This window comes from Spermophilus citellus (genome assembly GCF_964194105.1).
Source record: "Spermophilus citellus genome assembly, chromosome: 1".
NCBI lineage: Eukaryota > Metazoa > Chordata > Mammalia > Rodentia > Sciuridae > Spermophilus > Spermophilus citellus.
In genome coordinates this window covers 182,120,050-182,137,235 of record NC_138182.1, presented here as the reverse complement: position 1 = coordinate 182,137,235, position 17,186 = coordinate 182,120,050, and the positions used below count along the sequence as shown (strand labels likewise).

The following is a 17,186-nucleotide window of genomic DNA, read 5'->3' as shown; positions in this document are numbered from 1 at the left end:
GGCACAGGAATGTAAAGAACCCCACCCTATTTTGGTCAATTGCAACTAAAAATATTCAAAAAATAAATCTCTATGATACACGCCTATAAGAACTAATTACCAAAATAACAATAATAATAATTTGGGGTAAGAACTAGTTGACCATACAAAAACTGGGGTGGATCCGTGAGTTTAGTCATGAGGTAACATACCTACTTCTTTCCTCAAACGGGAAATGCCTGGGTGGAGGTGTCCAGTCCACCTTAGAGCTGTGTAGTATGAGAGTCTAAAAAGATCTGTGTCATCCTATCCCGAAATATTTATTGATACCTACTGTTCTAGGTAGTTGGAGGTAGAAGGATAACCCTGCTGGCAAGACCATTCCTTCATGGAACTAATGTTCTAGTAAGAAAGATATGAATCAGTGCCAAGGGGCACGAAGAGAAAGGGTGGGAAGTGGGGACATAGGTACAAGGCTGTGGGAATCCTCGATACCTCACGCACCGGTCCAGCCGCCTTCTCCAGCGGAGGAAGACCAGTCCACACAGCAGTGACAAGCTCAAGACTAGACTGCACCCCTTCTCAGCACCAGGGCTGGGGTGGGAACCCTCTTCCCACAAAGTCTTTCCTTCCCAGCCCCTCCCAAGAAGTTTCTTTCCCTCTCGTGGTCTAGCCCGTAGATCCTGTATCAAGAGAGGGAAAAGAAGCACTCAAGCATCCTCTTGTTGGCCCCAGGACACCAGGGTCGCATTGCAAGCCCCAGGCCCCCAGGAGCCAGGCAGAAGCCCTGCGGGGCGGGGCCTCGGACTCGCTCCGCGCGTCCAGCAGGTGGCAGCAGCGAGCGGCCGCGCCCCCCGCGCTGCCAGCCCGTGAGCCCTCATCATGGATGGCGAGCTCTCCTATTTCGCTTGGCTCGCCCTGGAATCCCAGACCCCAGACGACGGGCAGGATTCATGAGCCAGTCGCAGGGGCCGGGGCAGGAGCCTCTGGCTCCCGACGCTGGCCGAGAGGTGGGTCCCGGGGCGGGTCGCTGCTCCCCGAGGCCGGGCGTGGACGCGCTGCCCCCGCCCTGCCTCCCTGTGGTCCACACCCCCTTTGGGCTCCGGAGCCGCTGGGCTGGAATAGTGCGGGGTGCGCGCGAGCAGGCGCTGCCAGCCCCGCTGCTGCCCGGTGTTCGGGTCCCGGGCGCGGGGGCACCAGGCCGCCGGTGTCCTCCCCGCCTCCTCTCCTTCCTGCTCTCACCTGCGCCTATTAGTCCACTCGCCTTCAAGGCCAGTGGCCCCAGCCCAGGCGGAGAGGGGACAGCAGAGGAAGAGAGCACCTGAGGATACAGAGCTGGCCCTGGACTGCCTTTTCACCCCCAGGTGATGAGTGAGGTCGAGAGAACGGAAGATTTAAAAAGCAACCGGGGCCTCCGTATTGAATGAAAGACCCAGTGCAAAGGCATCACCATGAACACGAGCAGTAAGTGGATCCTCCTCTCCTTTGCCATGGGAACAGGGGTGGGGGCGGGAGGTGCAGGAGCCTGCGCGGGGCTGCCTGGAAGGAAGAAGGAAGCCTGGCATCTGCGTGGACACCTGACCACGGACTCCTTTGGGTGCTCTCTGAGCCCTCTGACTGAGGAATGGTTTTGGGGTCTGGCTTTTCGTGATGATTTTACTAATGTTTAGTCAGCGGCGCCAGTTGCCTCTGTCGGAAAGGCTGCTGCTGTCTCCTTCTAGCAATGCCTGGGAAGGCCTAGGCAGCAGTATGTGGCCATTGTCTGATGTGGGGGCTCCAAGAGACCTCTGTGCACACATCTGGAAAGCCGTGGAGCTCTTATCCATGATCTGCCGAGAGCAGGGAAGCTGGCTTGAGGGTGGGTGGGCATGGACAGGCAATGGGATAGGAAAGAACAATTTGATAAACAAATCTTCATGAAGCCACCTTTGAGTCTGGAGGCTGTGAAAGATCCAGTTCCTGTGTCCCTCAACCTGGTGAGGCCAGGGCTGGTTTCTCTACCTACCACAAGCTTGTTGGCCACCCTGAGAATCCAAGAAAGGACAAGCCCTTGGGGCCACATTTCTAACATGCCAGAGGCCATAAGTCTTATAGAACCAGAACCAGACATTTTGCTTCTGGCTTGGGCCTCTGTTACAGAGGAATACATTCAGCAAGACAAGGAGGCAGTCTCTGTCTTCAATATAGTCCCCTGACTATGAGCACAAATTGATACCCTGGGAGGGCACAAATGAGTTTAAGTCTCACTTTCCTGGCCCTGTTGTGAGCTTGGCTTGTCTAGGTCACTCCAGCATCAGGTGGAGGATGTTGATCCAGAGGACCCCTACCAACATTCACTTCCCTGGGTCTCTGACTTTTGTTATTAGTCCCAACTCTGCATTTCAGATTGTTCATCTGTAACATCATAGTGGTTGTTAGAGACGCGTCTAATCTAAAAATCTACTCTTTTTTTTTTTTTTCTGAAATAGCTAGAACTGAAGCAGGGCCAAGAAAAATCAGTACCTTACTGAGACCTTACTCAGCCCAAACCCACTATTTCCTCACCCTCCCTCCATTTCAAGGCCGTTGGCATAGAGAAGAGGAAAACAAAACAAAAGCCACTGAGATGGAAATGAAATATATTTATTTACTATGTGTTTGTGTGACTCATCTCTGCTGTCTTCCTTTGTGTATTGCATATCTATGCTAAGAAAGAGAGTGAGGCTGGACTCCCTCTGCATTTTACAGCCCAAAATTTTGCCTCTTGATTTCAACTGTCTAGAAGGACTGTCTAGAGCTAGTACCAAGCTCGGGAAAGGAGCAAAACCCTGTAAACCCATTCACCTAGTGAGCCACATGTTTGCATCTGTGTGCTTGCAGGCAAATAAAGATGTGAATTGCTGTCAGTTTTCGCTATCTCTAGGGGTGAAAAAAGGAAAAAAATGTATTTATGGAAGTCTTTTTCCACTAAATGATAAAAGAGAAAAACAGCTCTTCTATTTTTCACAGAACTAAGGAGGGCAATAAGCGACTGATTCTGCACTTTTCGAAAAGAAACTCTTGGTAGCAACACTGAGTATTCCTGTAAGAAGGAAGTAGAGATTTTCCTTTTATTTTTTATTTTTTTATATAACAATCAAGAGAGTCGAATACTGCAGAAGATGAGGACTGGCAAAAATGCCATTCCAGCTTCACCTACTTCCTCTAAGCAGGGAGAGTGTTTATTCTGCAGGAGTGGGAGAAAATAAACAACAATGGCCCGGGTAGCCTCAGGAGTCCCTGAGTTCCCCATGAGAGGAAATGCTTCTCTGAGTGGTTACCTGGGGGGACACTGTGGGGGAGTCTCAGGTTCAGAGCCTTGCCACTGGACTCAATCATTATTGAGGTTCCTCCCAACTCGGAGAGTCTGCAAATGGAGAGACTAGAAATCAGACCTCACAGGAAGGACAAGGCCATAAGGTCACTGGGACAGAGCATTGACAGGAGGTCCTTAGCAGACCTGATCTAAGCAAAATGCTCCCCTTTGAGAAGTGAAATTTCTCCTGATTCTCACACCGGAAATTGTCCCTAATAGAAACTCCTACTTAGTTTCTGTCTTCCACTTCCAGTCATGGGGACCTAGCTCCTCCCCCCAGCCATGGCCAGGCACTTTCCCGCTGCCTTTCAACCGAATTCTCCCACCAGAGCTGTGGCATGGTATTATTATTCCCGTTGAGTAGGTGACTTCGTGGCTAATATGTGGTAACTTCAAGTCATACTGTTAACTGTTGGCTTGTGAAAGGTGTTGGGAAGTGTAACGTTTAATAGTGGGTACAATCCCTAATCAGTAGTTCAAATGCCAATACTCAAGTGCAGATGAATCTCGAGCTTGTTTCTAAATTCCTAATCACTTCATCTGGAGAAGAGCAAGGGTTGTAGTCTTTGGGCAGCTGTAAGAGTTGATAGGGCTCACGCCCTGGAATCAGCGTGTCCTGAGTTCTGTTCTTTTTCTTAGCTGTGTGGTTTTCAGCAGAGTTGTCTCACCTGCAAAAATTCGAAGGGAATGGAGACTAAATGTTCATGTTTCATGTAAAATACCAAGAGGGAGACCTTAGCTGTGGACATAGCTGCCACCATGTCCACAATGGGGTGGTTCAGGCCACCACAGTTACTCCGTTGGTCGCTGGGGCCATTAGTCACTGTTGACTTTAGGACATTAGCAAGGAGGTCAGTCAACCTTGCAGATGTCACACCTTCACTATGAATTGAGAAGCATACCCGGAGTGTAATTTTTGAGGATTGAATAGGATTATAAGGAGGAAATGCTTTGTGAAAATGTGTAAACTGTTGTTCTTAGTAAGAAAACCATTTCTCAGTGACAGGAATAGGAACAGGCTCAGTGACTCCCCAGTGTGAATTTTTAGAATCCTTTCTTCTGAATTCACACTGAGCATCAGTATGCTAAACAGCAGGCACCTGGGAGACAGGGGGTAACTTGGGGCGGATAGAACAGGGTGGCAGACAGACCTGTTCTGGCCCTCAGAGCCAATGAGGGAGGGGGAAGGAAGGAGACTCCAAAGGCAGGAGCAGGCCACCAAGCTTCAGGAAAGCCTGAGTTCCTACCGAGGTCTCCACTTCCTTGGGTGAAGGACTCCAGAGGAGGGCAAGGTAAGCAGGTCAGGGGTGGCACTTTGACTTCTTGTGGTACCTCTGTCATCTGGCCCTTCTTTCCTCTTGCATGCTCCCAACCAAATTCCAAGACCTGTCATCTGTCTCCTGACCTCCTGGGGCAGCCCATAACCGGTCTCCCATCACCCACTCTAGCACCTCCTGTCCTCCCCGTCCACCCTCTGCAGTACTCTCTGTGGGGTCCACAGCCTGTCCTTTCTTAACAGCCCCGCCTCTTCCACGTAGCACCATTCTCCCCGCACCTGTTCCAATTGCCTCTTTCCATTCCCTCTGAAGCCTTGCTCCTGCCCACTCTTCTTGGGAAGTCCCCTCCCCACACAGCACCAGCCCAGCTCCTCACCCCCAAGAGCTGCAGAAGTCCTCCCCAGCCTCCCAGTCCAGCTAACCACCCCCTCAGGTATGCCCACAGTACATCTTGCCCTTTCCTTCGGAGCCTGGTCTCTGTCATTACACACTCATCCATGTGGTCACTGCATTGAAGCCCATCTCCCTAAACAGCCAACTCTACAAAAGCTGTGGCTTGTAGCTGTGGTCTGCAGCCCCCAGCCATGATGCTTCCTGGGGTGTTTCTTTATTCCAGTTTGTACATCTGCCATTTTCATGAACCCAGACCACTCCCTCCACCCATTTCAGATCCACAGGGGCACCATCCATCAAATGTACAAGTTCTCAGGCAACCATCAATCTTTCATTATTCCCTCTTGTCTCGCTCATTCCTAGGTTGACACCAGGAGTTCCAAAACCAAGGGAGCCTAGGTAGACCCCAGTGAGCCAAAAGCCCTGATCTGTGTCCTATAAAATGTTATGCTCCTCACTCACAATTCCCAGAGCACCTGAATGCTATGGCTTTCCTATGTACAAAGCCCAGGACTGTTCATCCTCAGGATTGAGTGAGCATCGTGTGTACCATGGACAATGGTACCATCCATCCTCCCTGGTTTCATAGGCTTTCCCCTGCCTCCGAACCTTTCAATGCCTCTGGCTCTTTCTTCACTGTGGATTGGCATGCTGGTAAATTACTTTCCTTGCAGCAGACTTTGCTTTTGTTTAAGAGGGTATTCAAGGACCACGTAACCCCACAAAGGTTTCACAGGACACTAAGAACCTGAGCTTTGTCATATAGATTCCTGAGTTCAAATTCAGGATCTATGATGTATTCTGTGCTCTTGGACAGAATGGATTATTTCTCTGAGCCTGAATTTTATCCTGTATAAAATGTGAGCGATAAAATGCCAACATGCAAGGTTCTTCTGAGGATCAAGTGGAATACCATGGGTCTTAGCAAGTGGAGTTGAATCCAAGGTTGAGTTGGCATTGAGTCAAGCAAAGTTCTAAAATGACAGTATCATAAAAACCAAAATCTCTAACTGAAAATTTGCCTGTTTTACTGGTACAGTAGCCAGTGCAGGGTTTTGTACATAGGAAAGCCATACCTTCAGGAAAATCATTAACCTGGTGTTGTATGTGACTTAGGTTGAAAATGGCAAAATAGGAACTTAAGATCTTAAGTGAAGCCGAGCATGGTGGCACATGCCTGTAATCCCAGCAGCTCAGGAGGCTGAGGTAGGAGGATTGTGAGTTCAAAACCAGCCTCAGCAACTTAGTGAGGAACTCAGGGACACCTTGTCTTTAAATAAAATACTTTTTTAAAAGGGCTGGGGATGTGTCTCCGTGGTTGAACATCCCTGGGTTCAATCCCTGGTACCAAAAACAACAACAAGGTCCTAAGGAAGAGACAGTGGCTCTGGTTCAGAAAAGGTATGAGAACCAGGATTTGGGAGGTCATAAGGTAGAAATTGAGGGAAAGAGCCTTTAGAAAATAGACTGCACAGCCTAGAGCCTGCTCCTGCTATAGGATGGAGGAGAAGAGGATCCTTTCAGCTAGGGTCCTGGCAGGGCTGGGGAGGACCCATGTGTGCAGGAAGGGTGTAGGAAAGCAAACAAGGAGAAACAGGGGCGACCCACTACTAGGAGGCCTATTACCCACTTCCCCACAACTTGCCCCAGCATGAAGGGGTGAAAGAAGGAGCCCAGAGACCCAGATGGCTGTGGGGTAAGGGCTACCTGACCGGACCCTTGGCCCTTGGCTCCAGGAAGGCAGCAGCCCAATTCCAGGGAAGAAGCCTGGAGGTAAATATCCCGACCTCTCTCCTCCCTTCCCACGATGGACTCCCTATTGGCCCCATTTAACCAGAATCCAGAGGACCAAGAAGGCAGTTAACCCCCGTGATGGTGCCTCCCAGGGTATAGCGTAGGTAGGAATGAGGCCAGTGGGTCTGGAATAGACAAGGGGTTTCAGAAGAGAGGACACCCATAGTGGAGCAAGGTGGACTTCCTCTGTCAATGCCACAGCCTGGATCAGGAGCTCTCAGGATTCCTTAAGAAAAGGTCCTATTCTAGACATAAGCACAGGAGTGAACCTTAAATCTGTAAAACAGATAAAATTGAGGTGATAGTACGTTATGAAGAAAGAAGAGTTTTTTCTTGGCGGGATGGTGTTTAAACAGTGCTTCCCAAATGAATGAAGTGAATATAGACAAATGATCACTTGAGACTGAGGGGGCTTCCAGGAATAATGTAAGCAACAATCTTAAAATCATCCAACATGAGTATAACACATCTCTGAAAATCACAATGTGATTTCAAGAGCACTTGGATTACATACAGGAAGTGATATCAATTCTGAACTCCAACTTTCCTATCTGGCAAAAGCTTTATCTTGCTGAGATAGCATCTGCTGTGGTGAATGGTCACCAACTGGCCCTCGCCCAATGTTAGCCAAAGACCATTGTGAAAGAATAGAAAATAGCCAGAAGTATGTGAGTGCCTTTGACTTTAGGGGTATTTTGCAAGTGAATTGGCATCCTGTGGTTCTTAAGGGCACAGACTGGAGTGAGATGGCTGGGTTTAAATTTCATCCCTGCCCCTTACCTGCTGAGTGTCCTTGGGCAAGTCACTTGCCTTCTCTGTACCTCAATTCTTCATCTTTAATGATGATCAGTGGGGTGGATAATAGTGCCTCTCTCATGGAGCCATTATCAAAAATAAATAAGTTTGTACTTGTGAATTGCTAAAACCAGTGCCTGGCATATTGCAAGTATTCACAATATGACTAAAATTAGCATATGTTAGTTTACGAGGGCAAAGTATTATAAACTTGGTGATTGAAACAACAGGAATATATGGTTTCACAGTTTTGGAGGCTAAACATCCAAAATCAAGCGTTGGCAGCAGTGGTTCCTTCTGAAGGTCTCTGTCCAGCTTGTGGCTCTTCTCCCTATGTCTTCAGCTCTTCCCTCTGTGTGTGTCTGTGTCCAGATTTTCCCCTTTTGGTAAGGACACTCGTCTTATTGGATTAGGGCCCATACTAATGACCTCATTTTAACTTGATTAGCTCAGTAAAGACTATCTCCAAATAAGGTCACATTCTGAGAAACTAGGTGTCAGGACTTCAATGTATGAATTTGAAGGGGACACAATTCAATCTCCTACATCATTTCTGTTAAGGAAATGACTATTTGAGGAGAACATTCTCCTACTGGTGTGGCTTCCCCCCTGAATACCAGCAACTCCCCAAGGCTAGTGTCAGATGCTGACAGTTAATTATTAGATACAAATGTCACAAAAGCCATCCACCTATTCCTGATGTTGAAATACTAATTTTGTCATCCCTGATGGACACAGGTGGACCCTCTTTCTGTGAGCCTGAAAGGAAGAGTTCACATGTCAGAGGGCCCCACGTGGGAGGACTGCCGATGACTTGGTGTGTCACAGGCAGTCTGTGTGCTGGAACACTCTCCCACCCATGCCCACGCAGGTCATTATGCACAGTGTGGTGTTAGGATAATACAAGGGAATTTACAGGCAAGGTACTGGTTTCCAATCTCCTTAGTTCCTGGGGAATAAGAATTGGACCATTTGTTCACTCAATAAATATTTATTGAGTATAGGTCTGCACCAGGCATGATACTGAGGACATGGAAGCAAATAGAACCAACATGGTTCTTCTTTCAAGGACCAAACAGGTGGGCAAAATGTTCCCTTTGTGGTCAGCATCATGGGACATGTTGTATTTGCCCTATGCCCAAGCGTTGAATAAATTTGAATTATTACCAACATTGAGAAATTGGGAAATCAAAATTGGGATTTCTAGCTTCTCTTAGAAAAACAAAACCGGGAACCTGCAGCCCTATTTTCCTAGGTGACAGTGATCAGTAGGCGTGCTAGCTTTGGACGGGCATATAGCCATCTCTACTTTGCCACCGTTGCTGACACTTCCTATTAAATTACACAATGACAGCTTAATATTTTTTTTACATTACCTTGTCACTGTCGGCATCTGAATTTTTAAACCCCAGTCTGGTAGATGGCCCATATAACATCAAATGTGGAGAAGAGATGGAGAAACTGCAGCTGATCTGTTAGATTGTGGGAGAAGGTCCTGTCTGGAGTGGGCAATTGATTAACACTGCCCTGCTACTGAAGTGCTCTCCAAGGGAGCAAAACCCAATCCAGGACCTGATTTCCCAGCTGACCCATTCCCAGAAGGACAATAGATCCTACAGGATAAGGTTGAGTACATTACAGGACACACAGTGTCCTGCCTCCAGTTGGCGTTAAGGAACCTAGTAGTAGGAGAAGGGACTCAGAGCAAAGGAGGCGATTCTGGCTCAGTGATCCCAGCTGTGGGAACCTTTTCCAGCTCAAGAGAAGACATCCTGGGAGGCTGAACCATTCCATGGTTGTTCTGACATAGAGAAAATGGGTGGTCCGGTTGAGGACATAGTCAGTAGCATGAGCTCTGTGTCAACAAGGTCAGTGGAAATAGCCAACCTACCAGAAGCAGTGCGGAAGGCTACAGCAGTGATCTCACATGGTCATCAAAGACCTTTCCTAGGACATAATTTCCTCCACTGAAAGTATATTCTTCCCTATTCCCATGGAGAAAATCAGGGTAGCAAGTAACTCACAGAAGCAAAACACAGTGCCCAGTACATAGCAAGTGCTGAAAAGATATTTGATGAATTAATTCATTAATGGAAAAAAAAAAAAACCCTGCTCTCTCTGCTAAGCCCTAGGATAAAGATAATAAATGTATCTCTATGAAGCCAAAAGTTCATCTTTCTGACTTTCCACTGAGATTCTAATATGGATAGCCCAAGGCTCTTCAAATTCAACCTAAATTGGATAAACTTGTTCTCCTTTTAAAAAAAGAAAAGAAAGACCTGTTTCAGCTCTTAGGGTGCCAGTTGATCCATAGAACCTGCATCTACTGAGTCGTCTAAGTTAGGTGAGAAGCAGTCCTCTTCCTCATTCCCCTTTCCTCCGTGCTCTGTCTTTCACCACATCTGGTTATTTACTCCAAAGCATGACTTTACTTCTTCCCCTCCTCCACCCCCATCACTTCCCAGCGTCCGCAACACCAAACAGGGCAGCCATGGGAAAAAGAGGATGGGGAAGGTGAGCCTGATCAAAAACTCAGCAAGAGCCAGTAAAGCAATGTGGGCTGCTAAAAAAAAAAAAAAAAAAAAAAAAAAATGTGCTTTGGGGCTTTGTGGACTAAAGAAAATCAGAACAACAATCTGCAGAATTCCAATTAGATTCTTTCTAAAGCATTGTGTTCAGGAAGGACAGTGATCAATGGGTACATGCCTGGGAAGGAGTGACCAGGATGGTTGAAGGACTTGAATCCTGCTAGGGGGAGAGCATTGAAGACAACAGTCAGCTCCACTCCGTGGTCTGTCTGCCTGAGAGTGTGGATGATCCCTTGTCAATTTCAAACGACACTACTGGGTTATGGGGTTATGCCAGCTCCCTAGACATCTCTAGGCCTCTTTCTTAAGTGTCTCATCCGTCAGACAAGAGGTACCTACAGGCTCCATATTGCTGTTCCAGACTGTGGTTTCTGCTCATGTGCTTGTACACCAGCCCCACCCCCTCTCCTGGCTGAATTCCACTCTCTCCTGTCTGTATCGTTTCCAAAGCCTCTTCCTTGCATCTGCTTAATTTTGTGCAAAGCTCAGGTCTTCCTCCATGGGCTGTTATCTCTTGCCCTTACCAGCAGGGCCAATGAAACGACTGCTTTGCAATAGTCTAATGACACAGTTGATCTATTTTAAGCACCTGAAGCACGCTTCACCAAGTGTCAATCTCCCTGCTACAAACTGCTCTCAGCATGCAAGAGCAGGGGCTGCCCAAGGTCTGTTCCTGCATTTTGAGATCTGGGGACACAGCCCAGGGATCTCAGCCCTGCCTGTCTGAAAGTGGTCTAAGGTAACCATGACATTAGATATTTTCACAGCCAGCATGAGTCATTCTGGAAAAAGAATTGCCTGCGATGTCAGGTTTGTATGGTTCTGGCACCTTAGGCAACGATAAATCCCTCTTTCAAAGGGCAGAGATGGAACCTGGGACTGACACAGTGGGGAAAAGGGATCCGACAGGCAGCATTTCTGAAGCAAAGAGAAGTCTAACCCCATCAGAGATGCCTTAACCAGGGACTAGATTTTTTCTTACCCTCATAATCCAGAGACATTTTTCCCCCATGCTAGGCTATCTGAATGCAGATGTTTAGCATTTGCACCTTATTTAATTCTCACAACAATCCTATGTGGACCTTTCCTGAATTCTGTATCTAAGGAAGATCCCCATATTACATTGGATCTTGCCATTCTTCATAGAACTAGCCACAGTCAATAATTATTTTGTTCATTAGCCCAATGATTTCATTTGCATCTCTTATCTACATCATACTCTAAGTTCCATGGTGGCTATGTGACAAACCTGCCTGTTTTACTCACTGCCAAGTCCTTCAAACACAACGGTATTTGCTGGGGAGTGATGCTCCCTACAATAGCACTGGAACACAGGCCAACCTCCTCACTGGCATTAGCCCACTTGACCTTCCCCAAAGTCTTGTGAAGGAGACACTAATATTATTCTCATTTTACAGAAAGGAAATGTACTCAAGAAGCAACAGTTAGGTCCAAATCTCAAATTTAAAAGAGAACCTTGAGTGAATATATGAAAGAATGAATCAAATGGGGAATATTTCAGTATCTTCATTTTTATATGAAAGAAAAATGAGTCTCAGGTAAATCAGTTGTACAAGGTCAAGTGAGTGAAACAGCAGTGACGCTAATATCTAAGCTATGTCCATCTGACTCAGGGGCCTCCTTTCCCTCCTACCTGCTCCTCCTTTTCACCGTCTTTCCCAGTTTTTCCTGTGATGAGGCACCAGGGGAACACATGTGGAATGGCTGGTCTTGCAGGCAGATGCCCCAGCACTCTTTGCTCATTCCATTCCCTCACTCAATGTTTTTTCTTTTATTCCAACTCCTGAGTCCTGGCCCCTTAGGTAGGAACTGGAATCCAGAGCAAAATACAGAGGTATAAAGCATTTGGTCAAGTGTCGGGAAGATCAGTTTGTGTATAATTTATAGGGTGTGAGGAACTAAGGCTGTGGGCTTGGTGAGGATCAGATCTTTGAGAGTTTTAGATTCCAGACTCAAGAGTATTTGTTACAATCGACAGTGAGGAATCCTGAGAGGTTTTGAGCCAAGTTGTGACCTGACCAGAGCTGTGCATTATTTAGGAAGATCTCCTGGCAGCACAGAACTGATGCATCACAGAGCCCAGAGGCAGAGAGAAATGGGGAGAATGCAGTAGAGCAGTGTGAGTGGACGATAGAGAGTATGGGCAGGCAGCAAGGGTGATTGGCACTGGTTCTGCTTCCCAGGTCAGTGTCACTGCCCTCAGGCCCATGGTGGACCTGTTATCTGATTCTGATTTCTGGGACTGTGCAAACTGATCCTTTGAACACTAGGCTACTGACCCAGTTGAGAAGCCTAGAGAGTGTATTTAGTAAGTGCTTGAGCTGTGTGGGCAGATGCCTGGGTCCAGTTTCCAGCTTGGACACTTACTAGCTATGAGGTTGTCAGGGAGTTGCTTGACCTCCCCTAGCCTATGCCTCAGTCTCCTCTCAGGGTGGGAATAAAAGGTGAGCACCGAGTGAGAGAGTGGATGTAAGATGCTTAACCCAGTGCCTAGAAGGTGAAAGAACACTCTTTAATGATTGGTAGTGATAAAGTGATGAAATATATATATATGAATGTATTAGAAAAACTTTCAAATATACAAAGTAATCACCATGTGGTATTGGCTTGATACTGTCACCTCTGGATCATTCCATTAAGAATGGGGAGCAGAGGCATCTAGTGATAACCCAGGACTTAGTTAGCTAATATTTAAGGAGTATTTTATTATGTGTCAGACCCCATTCTAAACACTTTCCATGTATAATCTTTTTTGATTCCAAACATGAATCAGGGGTGAAGCTGATGTTGTAGAGGGCAAGTATAAACTTGACAAGTCTATCCATCACTAGTCCTGTTCCCTGTTACATCAATACACAAAAATCAATTCAGGATAGATCATAAGCCTAAATAAACTAAAAGCTAAAATTATACAGCTCCTAGAAGAAAATAATGAGAGAGTATCTTGTGACCTTAAGGTAGGCAATAACTTTCTAGACACCAAAATCAATAAAAATTGGTAAGAATTCTCACCAACACATTACGAAAGAACATACACAGATGGTGAATATGCACATCAGGGAAAGGCAAATTAAAACCCCTTGTTTACACCAACCCAGTGGCTGAAAATTTTCATACATTTCTGTGGAAATGTAAAATGGTACAGCAACTTTGGAAAGCTGTTTGGTTGTTTCATAAGAATTTGATAAATGCCTACTTGTGATCCAGCAACGCCTTTCTAAGCTATTTACTCATGAGTGATGAAAACATAACCTGCAAAAAGATTTATGCAAGAATGTTCCTGGCATCTTAATTCATAATAGCCCAAAGCTAGAAACATCCCAAATGCTCACCTACAGAAAAATAGATAATCAAAGTGTGTTGTATTTACACAATGAGTTACTATTTAACAATAAAAAGTGGCCAACTATCGATACACACCCTGCCTGCCACAACATTAATGAATCACGGAAATGCTGGGTGAAAGAAACCAGACATAAAAGTGCATAGTGAAATTGACCAAATTATGTTATGTGCATGTGTAAATATATCACAGTGAATCACACTATTCTGTCTAATCATATTGTACCAATAAAAAAAGATGTTAGAGAAGAGTATACATACTGTATGATTCCATTTATATAAAGTTCAAGAACAGGCAAAACTAATCTGTGTGAACAGAAATCACAATGATTGCTTTGGGTTGGGAGAGGAGTGGCTGATTACAAAAGATTGCAGCAAATTATCTGGAGTGATGGAAATATACCCACATGATTATATCCTGTTTCTGTATGTGTCAAAATTCTTTGTATTTAAGATCTGTGTGTGTTTTGCTACTGTAAATTGTACCCAATTTGTGTGTGTGTGTGTGTGTGTGTGTGTGTGTGTGTGTGTGTGTGTGTCCCCTCAGAAGTCTATGCTTGGAAGCAGAACTGACTACAAATCTTAGCCCAGCTGCTAAGTGTAGGACCTGTGAGGCTTATTTTCTCCTCACTTCCATGGGTCCATGCCATCAGCCTGGCTTCCCTCAAATGGGTATTTCTACTATACCACCTCTAAAAGTTTTTGCTAAATCTTTAAGCATCATACAAATCAAGAGCCACCTCTCCAACTCATCTTTTGCTGCTCTCCCTGGTCCCTGTGTTCCAGCCATGCTGGTCTGGGGCTCACCACCTTCTCTTCAGCCTCAGGTCCTCTGCATGTGTCATTCTCCACTGGATAGTGCTTCCCCCTGGTCTTCTAAAGCTGGCTCCCCACCCTCCACCCTATCCTTGCAGTCTCAGCTGAAATATTTTACCTTCAGATTATCTGTCCTCCTTAAACATTTCCTTCATTCTACTTGCCCCATTTTATAAATACCTGTTTGTTTAATTACTCATCATGGATCTTTTCCCATGAAATTATAAACTCCCAAAGGATAGGAAATTGGGCTGCTCTACTCGGTAGTGTATCTGCAGTCCCTAGCACATAGAAATTATCCAGTAAATATTGATGAATAAATAATTGGGCCAATGCACATGAGCTTTAGCATGTGGACTTTGTAATCTTGTACGGAGTGGGGACTTTCTGTTTGGAGCCAGGTCTTCCCTGGGGCTTGGTGGGTACCCAAAAGAGTGACACCAGGATTGAGCTTATCAGGGAAAGCTTTTTGTGTCAAGGGACTCAGGGAAATCTTAGGACATCCTGTTCTTAGGAAGACCAGGATGCTTTCTATTTATAACTACTCTGCGTGGTTCCTCTGTTGGGCTATAATCTGGGGGTTCTACGTGCATCTCCATGTTGAGAGGATTCTGAAGCACAAACAGAGTAACAACATAACACATGGGAATTATCCACCATTCCCTGGGCTCTCCTCATCCCAAACCCAGCAGTGCGCCCAAGAGCAAGTGGAATGAATAAATGTCCCTATTTGTCTTCTTGTTCAGCACCTTTCAGTCCTCTGGCGAGTTATGGGCCTCTTAGTCCTAATTCCCTTAATATGTTTCCCTACTAAACAGACCACCTTCTTTGGGGGATTTTCTGGATCTGAATGTCTCTGCCCTTACTGAGGTCATTTCTCACCAAGTTAACCCCAGGTCCAGAAGCTGCCCTTGAACCTAGGGCAACTGGGCATCCCCCATAGCTAATCTGCTCAGGAATCTGAAACCTTCTGTTGGCAGCTGGAATGTGTGCTGACCCAGATTATTTTGGCATTATGACATCAGTGCTATGGGGAAATACTCCTGAACTGGTAGCAAAGTCCACTTGAGAGTACAAACTTTAAAGAATGCTTTGGGGAAAATCCATGGTGCTTTAAACTAGGTGAGAAGTCCACCCTTCCTCCCACCTGCTTCCTATATTGACAAAATTCTGCTTCCTCTCTTCCTGCCTGTCCCTTAAAATCTGTATTCTTCGCAATAGGTAATGTCAGTAAGCCCTTTATGTGAGTGGGATTTGAGGCTTCTGTGTTTCTCATTTGAGAATCATCCTGTGCCAATGAGTTTGGGCCTCTGGCCCACATGTTAATTATTGTACCAGAGTTCCTGGAGTCAACTGAGGACAGGATGCCTCTTTAACTATGGGAGAGATATTTTGATAGGATTTTTGTTTGTTGTTTTTTTTTTTGCATTAATCTATCTTATAGAGGCTGAGCAAGTAAAAATAATTGTCTGCTTCATTAATATCTGCCCCTTTATTAACACCATACTTAGCAGAGATTTGAGAACCAAATGTTAATGAATCTCTTGCTGTTTCTTAAACTTGTACTGATAATAATCTTTTTTGTCCTGCCAGTAATATCCTCCAATGTTTTAGGGAGCAGGATGGTAGAAGGGGTCTGCTCTGTGCATATGGTTATGGATGGCATATGTGTAGAAAAGGAAGCTCACTACGGAGGCCTGTGTTGGCGTCTGGCACATCTCTTCAGCTTCCTGTGCCTCAGTCTGCTCGCCCATTGAACAGGTGGAGTGATCCTTGCCTCACCCGCCTTGTGTAGCTGGTGACAACCAAATGAGGCAAAGGATGAGAAGCCTCAGTCAGCCTCTGTTTTGCTAGTTGTTAAACAGATGCCCTCTTTCCTTGGCTGTTCTTTGAGAGAAAGAGAAGCCAGCAAAGATTTGAATACATATTTTTTTGCACCAGGGATTGAACCCAGGGGTACTTAACCACTCTGCCACATCCCCAACCCTTTTTGTATTTTATTTAGAAACAAGGTCTCACTAAGTTGCTTAAGACCTTGCTAAGTTGCCAAGGCTGGCTTTGAACTCACGATCCTTCTGCCTCAGCCTTCTGAGCCACTGAGATTACAGGCGTGCACCACTGCACCCAGCTAATTTGCTTTTTTCTTCTTTTTGTTGCTGGCTATATTTTTTTTAAGAGAGAGAGAGAGAGAGAGAGAGAATTTTAATATTTATTTTTTAGTTATCGGCGGACACAGCATCTTTGTATGTGGTGCTGAGGATCGAACCTGGGCCGCACGCATGCCAGGCGAGCGCGCTACCGCTTGAGCCACATCCCCAGCCCCAATATTTCTTTTAACCATTAAAATTTAATACAGAAACTGAGCACAAAGCAAATCTGGCTTTATTTGGGTTACAGGTAAATGGGGCAAAGTCAAGAGTCAGTTCACTATGGGTCTAATATGCTCACGTGCATCTGTTCTAATTTCAAATTCTTTATCCCCTTGTTGGGCCATGCATCTGATATCTGATCATATACTTCAGTGCCTTATTCAGAAAGCATGGTCTATATAACTAAGTGATGATAAAAAGAGACACAGGACGGTAACCATAGGAGAGAGGCTTTGCTGCTTCTCTTTGTGTCTGGAAGGGCAATGAGCAATCCAGACCAAAAAGAAAGAACTCTTTCATCACACCCAGCAGAGCAGGTAACTGGTTTGGGCCAACAGGACCAGAATGTCACCCTTCAGCTCCTTTTACAGCTCCCAGATGAGCAATGCTGGCGCAAGGGCTTAGAGGTGTCTACGTTGGGAAGAAAATCCTGTGTACCTCTCCGAGGCCTCTTTTTTACCACTCCCCTCTGCATGCT

The 17,186-nt window shown here is 45.9% G+C and overlaps 1 protein-coding gene across 1 annotated transcript in view; it reads left to right on the top strand.

The window, feature by feature from the left end:
* Window positions 1-1,011: 1,011 nt before the first annotated feature.
* ABLIM3 (actin binding LIM protein family member 3) overlaps window positions 1,012-17,186 on the top strand; it is a 112,811-nt gene continuing 96,636 nt past the window's right edge. Inside the window, 2 exon segments of the mRNA XM_081297883.1 lie at window positions 1,012-1,414; window positions 1,416-1,443. Coding sequence (XP_081154009.1) covers window positions 1,403-1,414; window positions 1,416-1,443 — 40 coding nt within the window. The 5' untranslated portion in view covers window positions 1,012-1,402.